This window comes from Cryptomeria japonica, chromosome 2 (genome assembly GCF_030272615.1).
Source record: "Cryptomeria japonica chromosome 2, Sugi_1.0, whole genome shotgun sequence".
Classification (NCBI taxonomy): domain Eukaryota; kingdom Viridiplantae; phylum Streptophyta; class Pinopsida; order Cupressales; family Cupressaceae; genus Cryptomeria; species Cryptomeria japonica.
This window is the reverse complement of record NC_081406.1, coordinates 104,190,729-104,216,193: the sequence shown is the minus strand read 5'-3', so window position 1 is coordinate 104,216,193 and position 25,465 is coordinate 104,190,729. Positions and strand designations below refer to the sequence as shown.

Below are 25,465 nucleotides of genomic sequence, written 5' to 3'. Positions count from 1 at the left end.
TGATTAATTAAATTAAGCTGCCTTAAATTATGGTTGTGGGTAACTTCTCTTTAATCAATTATTATAAAATGACTTAAAGTCAAAAAACAGATGGGTCAAAAAGATAATTACTTCAATAAAGGTGAATTTAAAATATAACTTCTTAAAAGTTCCCTTGGAAGTTATAAAAGAGGAGTGAAGGAGCTCATTTTCATATCTTGAACATATTATTTCTCTCATTTGTAAAGTTTGGATTGCGAGTACAGCTTAAAACCTTGTAGGTATTTGGCTTTGAAGATAAAGATTTCTTCCTAGTCAAATCAATGGTAAATACACAGAAATAGAGATTTTGTTGTCAGCTGCAAATTTTGGGTTTCTGGGTACAAATTTATTAAGATTTGCAAATAAATTTGTACTCGTGGTGTGTGTGAATGGTGAAAGAATCAGAAATAAAATTAATCTTATTTTATTTTGCTGGGCTACCCCAGCCGTACCCCACTAAGGCCTACTCAAGAGAGCCGTATCATATTATTTATTAGCAATGATGGAGCGATGAACATATAAAGGCATTGAAGCCTTTGCAAATCCCAACTTAACCCCATAGTCAAATTTATGGTCAATGCAACTCATGAAGGGAGGTCGCAAATATAATAAAACTGCTGTTCAGTTTTTATGCCTGTTGTACCAGTTAGGCATGATCCGTACCATTCTTGGACTGTCATACCACCCTCAAGAAAGATTTGGAGTTTGTAGGAATTCCTGTATGGTTTGTTTGGAAGCTTCAAAAAGGTTAGCAAGTGAAATATTAATACTTTCTGATGTGTGATATTTCTGTGCTCATAGTTTGCTACAGCAGCACATGCATTTGTTCATTAATTTTTTATGTGTACATTTTCTTGGTCTTTATTTGAAGAAAGAATGTTATTAGCACCTATATATCAGAAATTATTTCTGTGGTGATTGTTTATAACTTTATGCTATTGTGTCAAAATATTACTACATGCAAATTGTTTGGCGAAATGTGCGTGCATCATAACTGTGAATATTGCAAATATTTCGTTAAATATTTACTACAAGATGAATTGGTGAAGGCAATGGAAAATCAATATAAGTGATTGGGGAAACAATTTGTGCAAGGGTGAGTGGGTAATTTTTTTTATAAACTCTATTGTTTTGTAGTTATTCGAGCCTAGCACACATTTGAAGAGGCCAAAGGAAAGCTTGAATGGGAAGTCACCACGAAGGTGGAATATGAAGCAATGTTGAAAAACAAGACTTAGCTGTAGTCAATAGCCATTGGTTATAAACTATTTATAAAGTTAATTGTAAATCAAATGGTTCTTTGGACAAGTATAAAGCTCATTTTGTCACCAAAGGATATGGATAGGAGGAAGGGGTAGACTAGACCTTTGCCCTTATTGCAAAAGTGTTTAACTTTTTGGTTGGTTATTTCCAGTGCTGTTTATTTGGATAAAAGGCATATTAAATGGATGTTAAAAGTGCTTACTTGAATGCATACTTGAAGGAAGAGATCTACATTGTTTAGCCACAAAAGTTTTAGGTTCCTAAGAAATAATATTTAGTTTGCTAGTTGGTGAAGCCCTTGTGTGGACTTAAGTAAGCTCCTTGAGCTTGGTATTTTAAAGTTGATCAATATCTTAGAGGTTCAGGATTCAAAAAAATCTATTCTATACCAACTCTTAGTGTAAAAATCAAGGGTGATGACATAATGATCTTAATCGTCTATATCAATATCTTTCTATCACTAGAAACAATGTTGATTCACCTAATTTTTGTTCTATTTTTTAAATCATAGGTTTGAATATTGTTTAACTATTTTGTATTATAAATCATTTATTCGAAAGTTCTATTAGAAAAATTTAGAATGATTGAATGTAATCCAGCATCTAACTTGAAAGTTGGGATAAAGCTCTCCATTAACCACTTATTCATTGTTGGCCAATTGTATAGTGTATCAATAGTTGGTAGGTAGTTTAATTTATCTTACTACCACTTGATTGGACTTATGTTTTGCAATAAGCTGCCTTTCGAGATTTCATGACCAAGCCTCAAGGGAACACTCACCTTTGGCTTACTTTATTAGCACTCTATCAATTTCATCCTATATGGGTACACTCACTCCAATTGGGCTTAGTCGATACTCACTCATCTACTACTAGATATATTTTCACTCTTGGATCATGAGTAATTTCATGGCAAAGCAAGTTACAACATATAGTTAACTTATCTTCCACTCAATCGCGATATAAGGTGACTGCTCGTACAGGGTTAAAGCGATATAGTTGCAATGATCTTCAACTTGGTCTCAGTACATTAACTTCACTCTTTTTTGATAGTTAGGGAGTCCTCATGATGGGGAAGGATCCAGTCTATCATTTCCATAACCAAATTGAAGTTCATCACCATTACATCTACCAAATGGTTGATAATGAAAACATTTGTCTAATAGTGTAGCTTGTTGCATAGATAACCAACTTGGCTTTTTAACAATAAGCACAATTACAATGCAATGTACGACCTTTTTGTAGCTCTTGCTGAAATCCATTTCTCCAATAGACTTGAAGAACCATTTGGCACATTTTGGTAGAGTGATTGCCCTTGTGGTTGACAAGGCAAGTAGTGGTTTGCTTATTTGGATTGGTGGAAGTTCAAACATCGACCAAAGTATCTATGGCTAACGGTATGGATAATAGAAAATGATAGTTTACTCCTTTGAGTGAGATGGCTCATAAAGTTCAAGCTGGTTTACATTGACAACACCATGGATGACAAATTGAGCTAGAAGTTGTAAGTGAAAAACGTCGGGTTGTAGCACAGTGTAACCTCTATATTTGATTGGCCTCAGTTTCTGATGTTGTTTGTTGTATAATTTCTGCTTATCCAAGTAAAGTCAAATACGATTACCTACTTGGAAAGTATAATGCACTTTATGATGGTCAAGAATTGCTTTGACTGCTGATCACTGGTTTGAAGTGGTTGAAAGAGCTTCGAGAGTCACAAGGGTTATGATTTGTTAGGTTTTGAGACTTTGATGGTTGTTGATTGCCAGGATCAAGTGCTGCTTGGATTAAAGGTCACGGGACTTGCAAGGAATGTTATGTGAGCAAGTCATTTGTTGCAGATCGCTGATAGTCAAGTGACGAGTTGAATGATGATTGAAGAAGTGAAATTGGTGATGAGCAATGTCATATCACTGATTGCCGGAATCAGTCAAAGATAGAAAAGCACTTAGAGACAGGGAATTTGTGAGCCTCAATAGGCCAGTGCTTGTTCAATCCTGATTGCAGAAAAGCATCTCTCAAAGTTAAATTGATAAATGATTGGTAAGGTCACTTTGCTGATTGCACATGTCTAGGTGATCAAATGATTGTAGCTTTGAAGAGACATGCAATTTGTGAACTTTGATCGGTTAAGGTTTTTACAATCCTGAATGCAGAAAAGCATCTCTCAAAGTTAAAGTTGAAATACGTGGAATGGAGTGATAAGTGATTGGTAAGGTTACTTGTTAATCACTCATCTCTGGGGGATCAGATGACTGATTAAATAAAGGGTGAAACAGCTAGTTCAGTGATCAAAGGAGAAGATGCCACGTGGCTTGTGTTGACATTAACATTGTTAAAAGGTGATGTTTTATAAACCAAAGAAATAGAATGAAGAATAAACTGGTGGTTAGTTGATGTTAACTGAAAAATGATTTGAATTGATGATTTTGTGATGGCCATCCTTCAATTTTAATATCAACCATTCCATTAATGGTCCAAAGGTTGTGCAAGAAGATCTAGAGATTTATTTGAGGACAAATATTTGAGATGAGCTCACAAGTTATGTTAAAGTATTTTTTACTTTAGTCTGATTGAAAGAGTAGCGAGTTTCAAGCAATGGAGAACAATGACATCCTTTAAATTTAAGAGCGATCATGGGAAAGGTGGCCAAAGTTTTCAAGATTGGAGCATGGCAACCTAATATCCTCACGGAATATTAAGTGGAAGCCATGGATTATCCGTAACAAGCTTAGAGTTTCCATAGCTAAATCACCAAAATTAATTGAATCTTAGGATAATTCAACTTAATTTGTTGTTCTTGATGCTCTCTTAGTATTTTGCTTAATAAATTAGTAACTTATTTTAGTTCATTGTGCTTGATATTCTCTTAATATTTTTCTTAAGAAATTAGTAACTTATCTTAGAATCGTGTTTGCCTAAGTGTTAGAGTTGATTCTAGGCAGCTGCAATGAAACACATAAAACAAAAATTACATATAAAAAACAAACTTTAAGAAAGGAGATTAGTTTAGAGAAACACAACGTGGGAAATTATTAGAAGAGTAAGGTTTTGTCTTTGCTTACCACCATCTCCCTGCAATATGACAAGCCAATTTTCCTTATTGGAGTCTCTAAGAACATAAAAAATAAATCAACAATCAATTCTCTTCTAGGTTGCCTTGCTATGCATCTTGCTTCAATACACACATTGCACTTACATGTTAGAACTCCTCATCTCTCAATCATGAAGAATTACATAACCCTTAAAGAATGTATGTATACACAAATTCAGCAAATGGACTGAACATATATTCTAAGTAACATTAGCCTTTGAAAGGACAAAACTCCGAACATTTGAGATTCCTTCAATCTGTTTGAGCCTGTTATTTTGTCTTTTCTATATGGGTTTGGCATGGAAAGAATCAGTTTTTATGCTGTTTTCTGTGCTCTATGGGTTCATCTTAAGCTCATCTTGTCAACTGTGCCTTGTGTGTGTCTGCTCAAGTTATCTAGATCACCTTGGAACATTTTTGCATCCCCTATTCATCTCTGCACCAACCCCTATACTGTGTTCTCTCCTTAATATTTGTGATAGGAGTGCTGAGTGTTTCAAGTTACCCCAGCCATTTTCACTATTTAGTGATATTATGGTCTAGTTGAACTGAATTTAGGGGAAGCATACCAGTAGCCATTATAGCTAACTTTGTGCACTACATATTCTAAACAGTACATCAGATTTTGATGATTTTTTTGGTTGTATTCGCATGCGACTTAACTACTTATAGCTATTGTTTTGGCTTCTGGGTACTAACAATGCATGCTGTGGGATCCGTTATGCGCAAAAGGGTCAAAAAGTACACTTTTCAAAGTGTTGTCCGATACCTGCTTAAAGATATTCCAATAACCATGCACTTAAAATCGCCAATAACTATGCTCAAATGACCCAGTAGTTGTGTGCTATTGCTACCAATAAAGGTGCACAAATGGACCAATTATGGTCCAATAAAGCTAAAAAATGAGTGGCTATTGGTACATGTGTAATTTATTAATGAGCTTTTAGTTATTTGTTTTTTGGTTTTTTTAAAGTTAGTAATTGGGGGATTGGGTGTGCAAGGAGTGAACAGTTATTGGAACATGAACGGTATTTGGTGCTCTTCCCCTAACTTACTTTCATGATCCAATTCAAAAAAATCTATCAAAGATGAAATCAATTTATGATCGGCAAAGTATCCAAGTCCAGTGCATAGGATAGTCATCTAGCTCAGATACTTGTTCCTCAAACCTATTGTGTGCAGGGAGCACTTGATTGGGTTTCTAGATGTTTTGGTCTGTTTACTAGGCAAATTTAGTTAAAAGTAGTCCTTATCAGATAACTGTAGTTCCATTGAATTTTTCAATCACGATGATTGTTGAAACTAAGGACATAAAGATTGACATCAGATTGAGAGGGATAGATATAGCAAAATAACAAACAACTGTAATGGTTTGTATGTATTTTCCAATGGTAAAAACAGAAGATGAAAAACTTATATACTGATTCAGAAAATGATCCTGATCACAATCCATCTCAAATTATCCCGTTAGATACACCTACACACTTACTTATTATGTTACCCCACTCCTACTGTCAATTTGCGGGAGAATCATTGTCTCATACAATTGATTTATCTCTGCCCAATTTAATTGCTAGGAAGTTAAATGCTGCAGTTCCGAGTAGAATAGCTGTGACTGGATTAGTTAAAGATAATTTTTGGTCATCTTGTGGAGTTGGAGTATCGGTGGAGAAAGAAGTGAAGAGAATCACAAGAAGGTGAAGAGCAGACAATGCAAAAGAAGGATAAGGAAGCCTGATAAATCATAATAAAGATAATGCCCCAGAGGCACAGAAGGTTCAAAAGGATTAAACATTTTTTAATTTTTTAGATATCCAGAATGCAACTGCCATTGGAGCAATGACTCTAAATTTGCTGCCATGTCAGATCATTAATTTTCAACCACAGGGATTAATCACTGTCATATAGGTGGTTAGAATGTAAGTGAAGAAATTAAGTTCTTGTTGCAAGCTGTTTAGGATTAACACAAATGTCTAAAAGGAAGTGGACTAAAGAAAAAGAAACTCCAATGGGAAACCAAAAAATGTCAAGGATCAATATTGAGAATGACAAGTGATGATTCAAACGTGCAAGAGAGATAGCAACTGAAAAAAACATCAAGGCCACGGCTCACTTATCTCATCCATGTCATGTGGATCCCAGGCAATTTTTAGACTCACATGGAGATACTGCAGCTGCTTTCAGAACGGGGTCTGAATGATTGATTGAAGATAATTTGACCAAAAATGATGAGATTGCTAGTTTGAGGAAATGGTCTCTGAGTTGGAAAATGAGGAAGAGAAGCTTCTGACAAGAAGGGTAGACATTTGTGGATAATACACGAATAGAAGGCAGAGAGATAAGCTTATGCTAGGGGTTGTGATTGATGGTATAAAGAAAAAATTATCATATGATGAAGGTTAGAAAACAAGTGAGCATCAATTTTGACAAAGGCTTTGTATAAAGCCTGAACGGTGAAAATAAATGCAGTCAAGAAGGTGACAGAATGACTATTGTCCATAAGTGAAAGAATCACAATCACTTATTACTCGACATAAATTGGACAGTAAAGTTTATTGTTTAATGAACTGGAGTCATAGATAAAGACTCAATTTGAAAGAGCCTATATATTGGACTAAAAGAACCATGAAGTTAACCTGGCAGAGCTCACAAAATATCATAGACCTACAAGAATGTGGTTAGGAAAACAACTACTTATATTTAAAGAATGTAATATATTCTATTACCAGGGGTAACTTGGATCAAATTAATTCCATTTTTGAGGACCTACATCGTAATCTTGGGAAAAGTTTGGTGCAGGTTATCTCAACACAATGAAGAATGGTATACATGAAATCCTTAGAGATCTCAGTGCAACATTTTAAACCTGGATTGAGTAATGAAAACAAAATTTTACTGCCATGCAGATGTTGTTAACTGATGATTCTAATAGCACCTTGATTCAAGCTGTCCATTTTTTATGCAAATTGATTATTTCATCAAGCAAGGGTCAAAGTTAGATGGAGATCAGTTAACAGGATTCTTTCGCACTATAGATGGGTTTGAAGGAGTAATTTTTCCTGATGAGAAGGATTGGAGTATCTTTTTCCTCTATATGGCTAGAGATGCATGATTTGATCAATTGTGTGGATGCCATGGAAGTTTTGGCCCATTGAACCAATTTTGACAAGTACAATTATGTTGCATGCTGTAGGATGATTAAATCAAGAAGAGCTCAAGATAAAAGGGAGTTGCCAAGACTGCTGAATATATCTTATTTTATTTTTTTTGTTAATCCAGGGTATCCCCATGACCCAGCTCGGTGCCCATTTGGGGTGAGCTGAGGCTAGACTAGTCCCTGGAGATGTACCAAGCTGCTTGTAAGCCAGGTGCATCGGGTGATTACAGGCCTCAGAGTGAACATATCTTATTTTTAATAGTACTATCTTCTGGATTCATTTGTTTTCTTTTTCTTCCTTCCCGTGGTTTGCTTTCATCTTTCTGATCGCCCACTTTTACCCACTGACTCTCTCATTTTGAGGTCATATTGAACAAAACTTCTGACCTCAAAGATTTGACCATTTCTTTTGAGTCTTTGTTGTTCCTGTTTTTTATTTTTGAGAACAGGGTGATGTTGTGACACTTTGTTCCCATTAACCCCCTTGTAAATTTGGGACTCTGGATGGCATTTACAGTCATACATGATTTTTTCTAGTCATGCTGGTTTTAACAAAGATGATTACTGAGCTTCATATATCTTGTGCTTATTGGGTCTCGTGAAATTGGTATTGGAAATTCTAAGTTTTATTGTTTCACATAGTGACAGATTTGATAAATCTCAGTCAGCTGGATTCTAGTTTAGCCCAAATCATCCTAACCTTATGAGTTACTTGAATTGATTATGGCTAGTGTCTCTCATAACATTATCTTTGTTCATGGTGTCCATTTTGTCCATCTTTTTGGTTTATTTGCCTTTTGATATTTAAAAATAAATTAAAGATTTTGCTTTGCTCCAACTTTATCTGGCAGTAAACCATGGAGAATCTTGAGATATCAACCTCAATACATGCTTTTGCATTTGTTTACAAGGAGTGTGATCCCATCTTGCCCCCAGCAATTAAGCAATGAAAGGGCTGAATGGTTTTTTTGATTCACGAATGAAAATGCTCAGGCAAGTGGGATAACTCCATCCAAAAAAGGTATTTATGTTGAGAGGTGTAATTTGGATTGAAGTGTTCATGCCAAGTATGAGCATAAGCTAGAGTGCCAGCAACCATAGAAACTCCATTTTTGCAAATCTTTTTAGGCAGCTTCCTCTTTGTCCAGGAAAACTCATGTAAACTTTTCTTAATCCCCAAATGGGTTCTAACTTCCATCCTCATGATCCATGTTCTGCAGCATGCTATTTGTAAATATTATTTTCAAAAGGAATATGTTGAAGGAAGACAAGGATAATAGCCTGTAACTTCTCAGCATCATTAAGTTGTTCAACTTCTCCTCTGAAGGCAGGTAATAGTGTCCACTGAATAGGGATATATTTTCTGACAGAGCTTCTGTTGGACATGACTGTCCAACTTATCCTTGGAACTTTTTGTGCTAGAGGTTATATTTTGGACTTCTTTAGAGGGAGAGTTAGTTGGGTGCATGTTCAGTCTGCTGTTGTCCTTTACACTCAATGAAAGTTGCCTGTAACAAATTTCATTTTCTGCTGAGAACTTGTTATTGCAAATGCCATAGAAGGGACTGCACTGCTAAGTTCTTATTTAGAGCCTCCTTGTATCTAAAAGAGGATTTGGGCGATGAAAGTGATTTTACCTGTTTAGATACCTTTTTATGTAATGAAAAGTCTGTTAGAAGGGGAGAAAATTAAAGATCCACTCAATCCTCCATCAACCGCTTGCATATACAAAGAGTGAAGGGTATCCATTTAAGGAAAAGCTTGCTAGTGAAAAATAAAATCTTCAGAAAGGTATTCAGTTTTATACTATTTCAAAGTTGAAGAACTTCCAAGATTTGCTTAGAAAGCTATACCAGGAGGAACAAAGCCTATAAAATTATTGCAAAATAACAAAATTGCCAACATCGTAAATACCTTTGCAGGATCTGCTCCAAAATAGGAATACTAGCAAAACTTATTACTACAATAAAAGGCACCTGTTAAGCATGTTTACAATTAAAATAGGACCAAATATTGATAAGTCACATAATATTCTGGCTACTATCCTTGTTTTGTCTTCCTGTTATTCAACTTGAGAGCCACTTCTATTTTCCTTCTGGAGGAAAGAGTATCAATGCAGTACTTGAGAGTTGAAATAATCTGGGTTTTAAGCTAAAAATAATAAATTAATATCCTGATTGTTTGGTATATAGTTGCAACTTTATTTAACTAGGTCAATTGTCTTATATGTTTTTATGGAAGTAACTTGCAAGCTTACTGTTTCTGATTGAACATTCGCCAGCCTGGGGAAAACAGGTTACCTTGAGTACATGGATTAAGATGGGGGTCACTGTTAAATATTTCAAAATTGTACAAATGAAAGTGCAACAAAACGGGAGTAGACTCATAACCGTTTGACTTAAATTGGGCTAACATCCTATCAAGCAACATCTGGTGATTGCTGTTGGGGTTAGAGAAGGGATACCAAAATATATCCATACTTGATATTCCTAATCTAGGTATAGTTCATGCAGGGAATCTACTTCTTACAGTCCAGTTCAAAGTATAAAGCATTGAAATTAGTTTTAGAAGTTCAATTTTAGGCTACTGGATATCAGATTTTCATTGACCAATACTACCTGTCAAGATAAACTAAAATGTCTTTTCCCTAAAAATGAAGATCAAATAATAATTGTGTTCAGTAGCTTTTCTGTTAATAACTTAATATTCAAGATAGTCGTTTAGAATGTACCTTTTGGCAATTTAGGATGTATTTATTTTCAATTTTATCATTATTTCATAGGTGAATATATAGAGCTGGCTTTCTATCATAGACTTTCATTAAATTTGCAGAGTCGTGAAGATCATCAGTTCCATTCAAAACAAAATCACATCATTGTTCAGCAATTGCTCGATTTGCAAAAATTGCAACCCTTGAGTTCAATGCAAGTACAGGACCAACACGAAGTGCAAGCTTGTGATCTGGTACAGGGTCAAGTTGATGCACAATCCATGGGAAGTTTGCTGTCTAGGTCATTGAAGGATGATTTTGAATTACAAACACAGCAATTGGGGAGGCATGAGAAAGGTCAGCAACAAGAGGACAAGAATCTGACTGAGCAGCAAATGCAAGATGTTTCTTTGCTTATACCCATGTCACAGCAACTTAAATCAGACACTAATGTTGAAATGCCCATTCAAGGGGACTCTTTTTGGCGCTGTACTTCAGCAAATCAAAGTAACCAGGTTTGTGATAGTAAAATAAATAGAAGAGATGAAATATGCACTTCAAATGAATTATGAACAGGATAGTTGAACATTCCAGGAAACTCCTAAATAGAATGGAATTTGTGATTAAAATGGAACATATTATACTGATTTGAGTAACTTTAAGAATATGTACAGAATATTTTCACATATTAGCAAGTTCATTATGGGAATGAAGCTTTTATTGACTTGTGCTGTACTTGTATTTGTAGTTTAATTGAAAGCCTTGTTTTTTAGAGAAAAAATCATATAACACTAAGAAATAAACCCAAAGTTTAGCTTTTGTTCTGTGATTGTGTGTTGAACCCCAAGAACACTGTGAATCAATAGCATGATGCTTGAGGAGCGTCATGAACAGGAGTAGACACTTGCATGTAATAAAAAATTGACAGGTTCCCTTGGCAAATGAAATGCCCTTTAACATTATTCATGTTAAAATACTCATATTGGCATGTCATGTACAAATTGTTGAAAATTGCAATTCACACCTCTAAATGTGAGAAAAAGGCCATCATCAATGTGTGCAAGTAGGTTAGCGATAAAGCAGTTACTGCCCATGAGAGGTTCTGAGTTCAAACTAGCCTGTCTAGATTCTGACATTGTATCAAAGCAAATGTTTGAGTTTGGTTTGAGGATGATTGGACCTGCAAGTAGAGGATGACAGAAGGGATATACTGAAAGTGGTAAACCCATAATGTTTCTTTAATTTCTTTCACATTGCATAAAATTTCTAGAAAAAGCCATACAAATACCATGGGAAGCATTTTTGCACTAAGCAGTACTTCAGTACCAACTTGGAAATCTGATTTTCTCACCATATATTTTTTTGATTTGGAGGGGATCACACTTCATTTGACATATATATAAGCTATATTTTACCCCTCAATTTTCACTACTGACCAGCTAAAGGACATTTTACCTTAAAGAGTGATTTTTTGTCATCAAACTATACATTATTTCATTGATCATTGTGCACTTTTTATGTAACTATGGGATGCTGTTTGTCAAAATTATCGTGATTTAAGATTATACTACACAGGTTGGATTATGATTATATGCATTGGTATTATTGATTATCATTTAGATTGAAAGATAGGATGTGTATCAGTCCAAAATTGTTGAAGGAAATGCGTTGCCATGTATTAACCATGTGATACAAACCTGAGTGAGATCAATCAAATCAGTCAGTCTAGGGTTATGGTTCTAATATGATTCAAAATGAAGCAAGATAAGAACAACAAACTAATCTGTTGATGGAAATTAAGCACCGCTCTCAAAATAAAAACTCTTTTACTGTGACAACCTAGTTTGCATATTGTTACATAAGAATTGAGTGGCTAAGTAGAGGAGTAACCTATATGTAAATGTACATTGACATGACTGCCCATTTTCTAGCATATTAAAAAAATATATAATTTGTTGAAGTAAGCTTAAAAGCATTCAAAATCCAAATTGAGAGAACTTAAAGGTTGTTTTTATGTTAGTTTATGACCAAAAAAGGAGCAAAATGCACATTATTGTGTCATATATGATATATGATGATCGATCAGTTGTCATCATCATAGAAAATTACACGTCCATAAAGATGATTTACAGTCTTTTCCTTCATCTAAATCTCTTTAGTGGTTTTCCCTTGAATTGAATGGTAAAAATTCCTCCTCAAGAAGAATATCATCCCCAAGCACATCATGATCTGTTTCCAATGAAAACCCACATGATGCTTTCACTTTCACATGTGCTCTGCTGTCCATGCTGTTGCTCCCCTCCCAAAATTCATGATCTCCTTTGCAACAAACTCAGATTCCACATTCTTAGCAATTCAATTTGATCGCATCATGAGCCTCCTTCCCCTCCACTTCTTTGATGCCATCACAAAGATGGTATTACACAAAAATAAAATCATTAATCCTTGGCCCAAACTCTTTTGCTTCTTCATTAAATGCCCTTTAATATGCGCCAATTGTGCTCATACTTGGAATTACTAAAAAGATGTCTCAAACTATGGATGGTAAGTGATCAATAATTTGAGACATCTCTAGATCCTTCCAATTTAGTCATTGACGAACAGGGGTATTAGCTTATTAGAATAATATTAAATAATGTGATAGATTGCACGTCTATGATAGCTCTTTTGTAATTGCCATCATTATTCCTATGCAGTTGTTGTCTATTCTTAGACATCCTTCATTAATAAAAGGATGTGATCTCTACCTAAGATGATATTCGTCTTCTCTCATCTTATTCTTTTGTTCATACCTCATACTAATTGAATAGTTGATACTCAAAAGAGTAGAACATAATATGTTTTATTCTAGTTTATTAGTAACTTCTTAATCTACATAGTTGTGTTATATTGCATTGAGGCAAACTATAAGGTAGTCATTAGTCTAGGTTTTGGGGCAATATGGTTGTGGAGGATATTGGTTGATTTTCAACTTGATCGAATATCATTTAACTCAATTTTTTTTAATCTTTCCTATTATCATTAACTTCTATCAATAACTCTTCAGTCTCATACTAAAAGGGTTAGCTTGGTATAATTAGTTGATTTGTAGTCTTCATTTTTCCTCCCATGTTCCTTTTACACATTTTTTTGTAATTTCTTTTTTGGTTTATTGGAATTGGCCTTTTTCTCATCCTTTAAAGTGTCCAAGGCTCAATTCTCTGTTTTATATTTTGATGGTTTACATAATGGGAGTGGGCTCATTGTTGCACATTCATGTATAAGAAAAGGTTGTTCAATCATGCTAAAATAGATGGAACTTATTCTAAATTATCACTCCATATAATATTAGATAGTAGGATAAATGTTATATACAACTTTTTATGTAAATAACTAGTCCAAAGAATGATATTGGTATTACTGGACTCTAATAATGGGAGTGGACTGTAATATTAATGTTATAGGAATTGGTCTTTTGCTCCCTCTTGTTAGTGTTCGAGGCTTAATCCTGAGGTTTACATTTTGATGGTTTACATAATGTTAGTGAGCTCATTGCCTCACATTCATGTATCAAAAAGAAATGTTCAATCATGCTAAAATAGGTGGACCTTATTCTAAATTACTAGTCCAAATAATATTAGATACAAGGATAAATGTTTGTAGAACTTTCATCTAAATTAATAGTCCAAAAAATAATAACATTATTACTGGGCTCCACTAGTCCTATATCAACACTAATCAATTTCTTCCTTGAACCGAAGAAGAAGAAATACAAATGCCTCAAACCTTAACAGTACCACCCTCAGTCAAGACAACTTTACCTTCATGAGCAATCCTATTATCACCTATATTTGTGTTCTAATCACCTGAGTGATTCAGCATGACATTGGTAGGTCCATTGGAGGAGACACATTTTCTCACACTCATAATAGCTTTGCTTCTCCAACCAAGCTTAATAATTCTCCCAATTAACATGTCTCCCTCCTATTGTGTCATCACCCAGTATAGTAGCAAGAATAGAATTGCGAGAACTAATTGGATTTTTTAAGATGGTATTTGAACTAGGATTGATGGTGGGAATAGACTTGAACTAGTAGAACTAAACATCTTGAGAGATAACTCCCTAATTAGAGGATGAAGAAGATGTGATAACAAAAGCATTGATCCTTAGAATTTGATTCAAGCTCGCAAAACATTCTTCCCAGCTTGAAAGGTAGCATACTAACCCCATATATACTAATTTATCCTCGACACATTTTTTTGGTGAGCAAAGAAAGCAACTTTATTGCTATCATACAAGGAATCATTTCAAATTTAGATATGGGGTTGGTCTTCTGCTTGAAAATTTGAATCTTGTGTCAATGTCCATTCTTAATCAATAGGTTCATCTATAACTTTAAAATGAATATACCACTTCTTGATAACCAGGGGAGTACTCATTTTAAGCTTCTCCCAACCCCACCAAGTAGCATGGGAGTCTTAGATCTCATTATGAACATGGTTACAACTAAATTGATGAACACACTATCTCTAAACTCGAACACTTCACCATCCAACAAATGGAGTGTTTTGATTTCCCTCTTTGATTCTTTTTTTTCTAATTCTCCTATCAAACTAATAAATTGGGCATTGCAATAGGTTCCTCACCCCTAAAGAAGAAAATTGTAAACATATAGCAATGCTGAACTTTTTCCACTTGTCAGCTCCCTTGGCTGAAATCTATTAAACATCTAAGTTTAGTGCCAAAAAAACAAACTTTTGCATCTCTCCAACTCTTAAGGACTTCCATTAATGGACAACATATCCAAATATAATATAATATACTCTACCAGGATATTTTTATCATACTTGTAAGTTCATGATTTTTACCTTGCAGACATTTCATCAAATGTTTTGCATGGAGTAATCTTAAATGCAAACACTTAGAATTGCTGCAGCTAACATTCTAAATCATAAATTCTCCATAAAATCTTGACATTGACCAAAGGTTTCTGTTAATGCGTTTTTTATGACATTTCAATCAGAGAATAAAATACTAAGTATTCTATCTTGTCTTGAACAAGGAAACCTCAAATGCTAAATAATGTAATCAAGTAAGGCTACCCCAAGGTTCCTTTACTCAGGTGTTGACATGCAATTTGGACAGTCTCAGTGAAATGATGTGATATGATGGTATCACAAAAGGTCTTATGCTTTTGCAAAACAGCTGGAACTTACTCCTACACTTACTCAAACTCAAACAAAGATCAAAAGGGAAATGATTTAGAGAATCTATGCTAATCCTAAGGACAATGATAATAATGGATGATGCTTGGATAGATGAATTCCTTAAATCAAGCTTTGCTTCACTACGATAACAACAACCACACAAAATTGATGCGATCTCCAAAGGTAATACATGATTTTCATATTGCAAACATCCATTCAAATACCCAATGCTGGCGCAATCCAAATGAACATATATATGAACTTAGCAACAATGAGGTTTAGACTAATCATGCATTGCAATTTGCAATCAACAAATTACAATTGGTATGAACACTAAGAAATTCATCACATATCATTGCATTTCTCCATGAAAACCACTGAACTTCAACTAAATTTGAGAAGTAACAAGAAACCATGCAAAATGTAGAAACAAGACACAAAGACCCACCATATTTTCAATGAAAATTATATATTGATTTCAACATAGCCTTGGTAACAATCTATGTCTTCTCCTTTTACTCTACTCTAAAATTATTCTTCTATTCTCTCTTACTATTAACTATTAACCTTTACAAATGAAAAGGCAAAGCCTTTTACAGACATCCTGATTACAATTCAAGGGCTAGGATTGATTCTAAATCAATGGCCAAGATTTGGACAACAAAACCCTAATCAGGGTTAGTTACAACTAACTCCTTTTTGACCAATGAGAAAATTACAACATTTTGGACACGTCCCTCCCTTGAATTCGGACCAATGAGAAATGAGGTTAGGTATATTGAATAATATTTGATATAGCTCCATGTGTCACTTGCTCCTGTACTGGATGAAGTAGGTTTAATGCACTTGGGCATGTTGACATGGCATCATTGAATTGGTTGATAATGATAGGGCACCACCTCAACTTGCATGTATCCCTAGCAATATCTCGTGATACTCAACATAATCCAATTGCTTGATTGATTGTGATGATTCATATTCCCAAATTGCATCATCTTGATGATCAAGTTTCTAACTTTGCTTGACTTTTTTGGAACTACTTTTCCTCGATCACATTTCACTTTCAATATTGACATTTGGGAATCTTCCTCTTTGTGATGCATTTCCATCCTCAACTCAGGAATCCTTCACCTTGAATGTTCTTGACCTCGATTCTTTGATTCCCTTGTACTAGTGTAATAGCTCTCCTTCATTTGTTTGCTTGCCTCGTTCTTCATCATTCCACAAGCTTCTTCTTGTCGTAGATGTTATTTTCACATTGCCATGCTCATCGTTGATCCTCTTGTCGGTGTTGAGTCTTCATGTTGCAATGTGAATCTTCTTTTCATTAATCTTCCTTGAACTTGATTACTTCCATGTCAATGTTGTAAAGTCTTTCACATTGTAGAGTAATCCTTTTTGTCAGTCCTTTTCACATTGTGAAGTCCTTGATGTTTATCCTTCATGTCTCCTTGAATGTTCATCCTTCGCATTGTACATCATCGAAGTTCCTAGCCATGATTCCTGAAAAGATCAAACACCACAAATCACTTATTTTGTAAATATAGACATATGTTAATCCTCAAATTAATTGCAAGTGAATTAAAATAAACATTGAAAAATGTGAAACTTGCACTTTCTCTTGCACACTAGGGCGGGGTTAGGACTTGGTCATGTATTTCCGCTTCTCTTGCACACTAGGGTGGGATTAGGACTTGGTTATGTATTTCCAAGCGGAAATACATGACCACCAAGGAATCCCTAGTTGAAATTATTCAGTCCCTTTACTTGTTTCCTTGTATGATTTGATGAATTCTCCTTGATTTGATCTCCTTTCAAGAACCGACTTGCATATCTTCTTTCAATATTGCCTTGTGTTTTGGTTGAGCCAACCCGTCTTTCCTTGTTTCCAATGTTATCTATGCATACTTGGGTGCAAAAACGAAGGGGAGAAGGAATTTCACCTTAGGTGCATTTCCACACCCTTTAGAAAATGTTGTAGGTGCGATTTCATGTATGCGAACGATTTTTGAGGGCGTGATTTGATGTATACCAAGGAATTTTGAGGGGGCAAATGCATGTGTGACAAGGAATTTTGAGTGGATTTCCTCATGAGGCAAGAAATTGGTTACTTTTTTCTAGGGCGGGATTTCACTAGGGGGAAGAAACAACGCCCATGTTACTTAATTCCTTGGCTGACTTAGCAATGCATCCTCCTTGAGTGCAAATTAGAGGGGGAGAAAAAAATTGACTAGAGCGCATTTTCACTACTGTCAAGGAGTTTTCATACTTGGAGCGCATTTTCACTGCTATCAAGGAATTTGGGGCGCTAAATCACCTAGGAGAGGAAATTTGGGAAGTGTTGGGCACATTTGAGACATATGGAAGAAATTTTCTTTCTGTGAAGCCCACCTAAGCCTTGGAAAGGAAATTTTGTTGCATTTCTTCATAAAGCAAGGAAATCTTTGAGTGGAAATTCCACATTTTTATACTTGTGACAAGTAATCTTGTAGTATTTCCAAGTGTTAGAAGGAAATTCCCTGATTTTTCCCTTGAAATTTCATTTTTTAACTTAGAAAATTTCCTTTGTTTTTCTTTCTTGTCAAGGTCAGAACCTTGACAAGGAATTTTCCTTGTCAAAACATTACTAGGAAATTTCCTCATTTTTTCCATGCTTAACATTTTCTTCATATCACTTTTCCTAGCTATATTCCTGACAACATTGACAATATTTTGCAATTTTTCTTGTACTTCGACAACAATGTGAATTCCCACCTTCAATTCGAGTCTTGACGTTTGTTCATGGATTCCAAACTCGAAATTTGAATTCCTGACTCAGTTTACCGATTCCCAACTGACAAGACATCACTTCCCCCCTTAAGAGCTAGGAGATGAAACTATTGCCAAGCTATGCAAACGAAGCAAAAACACCTATGCTAACAAGCAAAAAGTGGGGGTCCCCATTTGCAATGGGGCGATGTGTGGAAACATCGCAACAGTTTCATAAGGACATTCTGTCAAATATGGTTTGCATGCTGGCTGGTCTGATGATGTTTTACAACTTGTTTGGTGGAATCTGATATATAAACTTCATCAAATTAACTCTACAATTTCTAATGCTGATAATGACTTCACTTATGCAAAATTATTGCATAATGTAGTTAACATATAATTTTTAATACTTCTGTTTATTGCTCTTATGAAAAGATATACTCAGAAATTTTACAGCAGTAGTATCTTTAATAAATCAACAATATTGGCAAGCCAAAGTTGCTGACCTGTATTGCAGATTAGTCAAACACCAATCAACAACCCTCTTATAATTTATTTTTAGCTGAATGACCTTCTCCACAGTAGTACAGCTGGTTAGGAAAGAGCATGGCAGCCTTACGAAGTGGTGCTTCCTTAGAAATTGCAGCAACTAATTTGTGAAAAACACTTGGGAATGCTATGTTGACTCTAGGAGAAGGCTTTAAGGCCCCAAAATATGAATCGACTCCTCTTTCCTTGCTACAAATGGTACAGCACTCTGAGTTTGTGAATATTTATACAGCTGGGTAAGGATCCCAACAAATAAAAAGAAACATATATTATTTTATTTCTATACTTCATAGCACACTGCACATGATCTCTGACCAATATCACCTTGCACACACTACACTGCAATTTTTAATTGATTTCTCACTAGCACACACGACACTTACAAATTTATATTTTGCTTGCAAAACTTTATAAATTTGTACCTAAAAACTTGGCAAACCTTTGAATCTGAAATTTGTATGGATAAATCAACTTGCTCCAAACCCTGCAAGACCTGAATCAATTCTGCACACCTGTGAATTCTGAATGATTCCACCAAGGATTGGTCAAGTGGGATTTCATTCACAGAAAACAATATTGCCTTTTTCATTCTAGGCTGGATTGCTGAACGACAACTTAGACTCCCAAAGAGGGTTTTCACCAAACTGCATAATCAAGAATATGAAATGAGTTTGCACAATCCTCCTCTTAAAACCCTCTTAGAACTTTTTTGAGATTTAATTATAAAATCACTTTTAAAATATTAATTTATTTTGGCTCATAAAAGTGACTATATAATATTTTACTTTATTTTTGGCCCTAGGTAAAGTCATTTAACAAAAATAAAATATTCAACTCATAAATATAATTAATTAAAAACAAGTTGTTTGAAAATAATTACATATAAATGGTTGTACAAAGAAGGCATTGAGGTTTGATTTGGAGATGCTAACTCTTGCAAACACTCTTATGTGGGTAAAATGACAGATTTGGATCATATCCCATGTAGCAAAGTATTATCCTAGTCAATGTTCTTTTGTCAATTATTAGAGCTTGTTGGAAGATTGAACAAATTAATTGTTGATGGAACTACATGGTAGCATCTGCAAATTTAGTCAGCCTGGATTTGGAAAACTTAAACATCCAGAAAGAACAAAATTGAACTCTTGTTAATGCACCCCAGAAAATCTTACAACGATTAGTTATATTCTTTCTAGCAAAAATAGACATTGTAATGGGCACCATGAGTCTCACAAAGCCTCGCATATCACATAACCCTAATAAGACTTGAGATGTTCATATTTGCAATGGACAACTGAGAGGAGAACACCTATTCAGCATTCAACTGCATAATATAACAAAGTGACATTTTGGTGTCAATAGTTAATCTGGTGAAGGTGAAGGACATAAAGTTTTTGCTTATTAATTTCAAGGCAGTCAGAAAAGATTGCATGGAAATCGCTGAAGCAATAATATATGTCAGGATAAATTTTGCTTCTCTCAGTGCTGCCTGTTTCTCTCCATGAAATCAGCTCTTAACCACTCCCTCAGTGAAGTTACAGCAACATGGATCCCAATGACTACAAATGAAGTTCTATTTGTTTTTACTAAGTAAGATTCAATACCACAAAATCAGGAATAAGTGCCAATAATCTCCAGCATGTGATGGCACATACAAATCATTCTACAACATAAAATGTTATTGGCATTACTCTGCTCCTTCTAAAAGCACTAGGTCAGCAACTTAGTGACATCCATTGCACTTATCTTGTCAGGTTCCAAAGTCTTATGGTCTCACCCTTACTCATTTTGGCATCAGCCCTAGTCAAAATTATCCTCCTGTATCCCTTGTGCCTACAACTCTAACTGTGAACCAGCCCACTAAAATTTCTGCTATTTTCCCATGTTTTACTCCATGGATTCTCACCTCCAATTTCTTAATCCTCTCAGACTCGTGAAAATAAATAATCTGGTTTTGGCATGCCCTCCAGCTTGGACCATGTAAAAAATGATCCAAATGTGCTTTCTATTCTTTAAGTAATTATCGAGGCTACTCACAACCAAGAAAGAATTTCCAACATAGAAAAACACTAATGTCTTTTTAGAAAATGGGTTTAAGAGGCTTCTACATAGAAAAGCTTGATTCTATGAACACTTGCATTGACAAATTGAATCCTATTATTGAGCATCATGAACAGACTTTGCAGGCCATCAATGCACTCCTCTTGCCTGATAATGCACAAAGGATCATAGGGATCATACAAGTGCAAAGAGACCTTCCTCTTCCCTCTAAACATTAAGTTCTTAGAGGAGAGAACTCTACCAGTGCCAATGTCCGAGGAGCTAACCTATAACTGGTACACATTCTATATTGGTGTATTCAAAGGATAACATGGTACATGATACTCTTATAGGATAGGGGAATCAAAGCATTAATCATATAAGGAGTTATAAGATGCACTGGAAAAGAATTGATAAAAAATCTTGAAGTATTTTAATCCAAAGTGGAAGATAGTCACAAATGATAGGTTCAGGAAGATTTATGGCTTCACTAACATATTGCATAAAGTAAGAGTCTTGATTTTCTAAATTTTTGATCAATCCTAGTATATCTTCATTCATAATCCCTCACAGCAAATTATTTGCAACTGCTTTCTTTTCCAGTAAGCTAGAACATATTCTAACTTCTTTTTACAGCTAATTAAACTTGTTAGCTTTTGCTATTCTTGAGGATATAAGGTTGTAATCTTTTACAATGTCTTCTTAATGAAAATGGATAGAATAAAGTACTTGCAGTTGGGAGTTATATACTATTTGGGATGTATACTTTTAGCATCTATTATCGACTTTATGATGCTCAACAATTGTTGTCATGAGTTTATTCTTGTTTGAAATGTGTGGGGTCAAAACATGCAAGATCTTGGAATTATTCGGGATGTGTACATTTAGCATCTATTAATGGCTTTATGATGCTCAATAATTGTTGTCTTGAGTTTATTCTTTTTTGAAATGTGTAGCTATGGGTTCAAAACATGCAAGATCTTGGAATTTATGATGATGATGAATGCTGCGATGCATTTCATGTGTGTGATGTCGATCTTACTTTTGAAAACTATGAAGACATATTTGGTGGCCCCCAAGGTAAAGGCACTTCGATGTTTGAGGATGGGGACACAGCCTGTTCCTCAATGGATAAAGATATCTCTATCGCTCATTCAAGTGGATGCAATGAAAGCTCCCACAAGGTTGAATTCTTTACCTACAAATATAGAAATGTAGTGATTTTTTTTGTTATGTTGCAAGTATCAAAATCCATTTCCAAAATTATGCTTGATTTAAATAAGAAAATGAGTATGGAATAATTAATCTTTTTCATTTTTTAATCTTGAAAGATGAGTATGTATTGCTGTTAAAGTTATCATGATTATTAGCAACAAAATGCATGCACAAGATAACTATAATTCAAGTCATCTGTCTATTTAAAGTTTAAACCACTTTCTCTGCATATAATTATATTGCTACTTTAGTGTCATCTTTTTTTATGGTCATCTTATATATTATTTAGATATTATGCTCAGATGGTATGTGGATGTCTGGCATGGTATGAACTTGCTTCCATATTTTGTTTAGCTTTATATTAGAGGACTTTTCTACAATGATAGCAGAGAATTGGATTCTGTACATTACACACTATACAGTATACAGTATAGCAGCAATATCAATTGTTCAGAGTACATAGAGAAATTGGCACTGGTTGTTTACAGTAGAACCACCGTTAAACTGTCCAATGCAAATATGAAGCAAATAAGTTGAATTAAACAGGTCAACTCTTGGTAATGATTTCAGTTTCCAGTATACTAGGAGAGACTAGAGTTAATTAATCAAGGAGGTACAATGCTTAATGAGTTCAAATAGGATCAACACAGTGTTCCACGAGGACGTGTTCCCCCTAAATAAACCCACGTCCCCTGTAGGGGACGTTTTCTAGGCTTGGGGAAAACGTCTCCCCACAGCACCATCACTTCCACCACTACCTCCACCTTTGTTGGGATGCCTTCATGTTACTTGGTATATGGCACATGCCATTACATACTGATTGCAACCTTTAACTTCGTGAAAACTAATTGCTTTAACTTCGTGAAAACTAATTGGCCTTTCATGGGGCACCCACAAAGATGTTATATTGCAGATTTTGCCTTGAAGATTTCAATTCACCTGTATTTTTATATCAGCACATCTACACATCGCTCACATCACTAACCACTCCTCTAATCCAGTCAATCTTCCCCATGTCCTAGAGTGCATTGTTCATGGCATGCACACATGGAGTCCACCAAATATGTCTGTAGGCTGCCTCAAAAGTTTCCCTGCAGCTCTGCACACATGTGCTACATTTGTCACTACTTGGACCACATTTTGTGGCCCAACCTTCTCAATAGCCTCCCCGAGGACCTAAAACTGAAAATCAGCATCTTTGCGATGCCCTGAACAATCAACTGCTTTGAGAAGGTATGGACCCTCTGCACATGTAAACATGATGTTGATGAGTGGACAATGGCTAATGTTCGTCCACCTATCCATAACTATGCTGCATCCATACTTCACCCAACATGCCTTCATCTTCTCCATCAAAACATTGATCTTGGAATAGTTCTTATCCAAGATCGTGGTCCTCAATTTGGTCTCACATGGTGGCACATATGATGGTCCTCTCCTAGCCACCATCGATATCATCTCCTTATAATATGGAGACCGAGCTACATCTATCTCATCCTTCAGTTGCACATTGAAAAAATCAGCTATGGGGTTATTTTGCAACTTGTGTTTCCCGGTCCCCTTAATCTCTTGTGATTGGGCCACAAGAGTGCAAGTGGACAAAAGTCTTGACATCACTCCTCTCATCAAAAATGTATGAGTAGAAGTATGTTGTTGGCCTTGCTAAAGTTGTGCCCTACCAGACAAAGTAGTAGGCATTGCAATTGCATTGTCATTAGGATTGCCCCAAAGCTTTTCGATCTCAATTCTATATTCAATGTTTTCAGGATCTTCCAAAAAACAACACGGTTCAACACCTTTTCCTCGCAGAAAAAGGAAGTGTGCATTAACTCTAGTCATGCTACCATACCATCTAAGACCACAAATGTTGCATTGCCACTTCCTTGTGCGCCACCACCTATCCCTGATGTGCCTGCTATTTTTGATGCAAACTATTTGAGAGGAGATCTAAAATCATAAGGACCCTTAGCATACTGTGCCAATAATTTGGGGGCGATGCAAACTGTTTGAGAGGAGATCTAGGATCATTAGGACCCTTAGCATACTATGCCAATAATTTGGAAGGGCGATGCAAACTGTTTGAGAGGAGATCTAGGATCATAAGGACCCTTAGCATACTGTGCCAATAATTTGGAAGGGCAATTTGTACTAGTTGCTGCACTTGCCATGGAACTAGATGGGGCTCTAGGATCAGCACCAATCCCCCTCAGCCACAAGTTCATATTTTGAATCATTTCCACTATGAGAATATATTTATATCTCATCCTCACTCATGTCATGAGAGCTCATTGTGATAGTGACACTGCATTTCACAAAATCAAAATCAAAATAAATTCATCAAATTTCAAATTTGAAAAGAAAATTTAATTTTTTTAATTTGATGTTGAATCTTGAGGGCAAAATGATGAATCATTTTGCCCTCAAAATTCAACATCAAATCTGATTTTGAAAATGAAACAAAGAAAAAACAACAAAAAAAATTGTAAATTAAAAAATCAAACAAACAAAAAACAAGAAATAACCTACCTTGAGCTTGAAAAATCTCTCCAAAATGCTATAGAATCCTCCTCCTCTTCTTGCTCCTTATCACTCCTCTTACACTTGCACTCACTCAACCTTTTAGTTTTCACTCCTTCAATCACTCTTTTCTAAGTTTTATCTCCTCTTCACCTAGCTGGTTAAAAACAATCAGAAAAACAAATGTGACTAATCAGTGATTTTAGGGGATTTTGTAATGCATAGGGGGCATGGATGGGGTCCACATCCAATTAGGGTTCACCACAAACCCTAAAAATGCATTAAAAATAGGATTTTTTTTTTAATGCACTTTTTTACATTGGGTGACGGGAAATGCATGCGCCTCTCTGAGGCGTCTCGGAGACCCCTGGACATTTGATTGTCTCCAGCATTTCCAACGGCGGTGGCAAGAGATGCCTCATCCCCATCCCCACATCTCAGAGACGTCATCATCTCTAAAACATACGGCTCGGGAGGGGGGGGAAGGTGTTCCCGTTGTTCATTGGTGGTCTAAGATGATTTGGCAGCATTACTAGTGTTGATGCACACTTCCTTTTTCTTCGAGGAAAAGGTGTGTATTGTGTCATTTTTTGGAAGATCCTAAAAACATCAAATATAGAATTGAGATCAACAAGCTTTGGGGCATTCTTGATGACAATGCAATTGCAATGCCTACTACTTTGTCTAGTAGGGCAAAGCTTCAGCAGGGCCAGTTGCGCGCGCTTCTAGTCATACATTGCAGACGAGAGGAGTGATGTCAAGACCTTTGTCCACTTCCAGTGTTGTGGCCCAATCATGAGAGGGTAAGGGGACCTAGAAACACAACTTGCAAAGTAACCCCATAGCTGAATTGTTCAATGTGCAGCTGAAGGATGAGATAGACGATGTCGTTGGCAAGTTCTTTGCCAATGGCATCCCATTTCATGTAGCTTGATCTCCTTATTATAAGGAGATGATATCAATGG

General features: G+C 35.5%; 1 protein-coding gene across 18 annotated transcripts in view; it reads left to right on the top strand.

Annotated features, from left to right (window-relative positions):
- The window catches only part of LOC131054254 (zinc finger protein CONSTANS-LIKE 10), a 46,390-nt gene that overhangs the window by 9,928 nt on the left and 10,997 nt on the right, over positions 1-25,465 (top strand). For all 18 annotated transcript variants that reach the window (XR_009107972.2, XM_059216270.1, XM_059216315.1 and 15 more), the window contains 2 exons: positions 10,364-10,756; positions 21,725-21,952. Coding sequence is in view for 17 of the 18 variants with exons in the window: in XM_059216270.1 (XP_059072253.1) it covers positions 10,364-10,756; positions 21,725-21,952 (621 nt within the window). In the remaining variant the exon portion in view is untranslated. The remainder of the gene's footprint in view (positions 1-10,363; positions 10,757-21,724; positions 21,953-25,465) is intronic.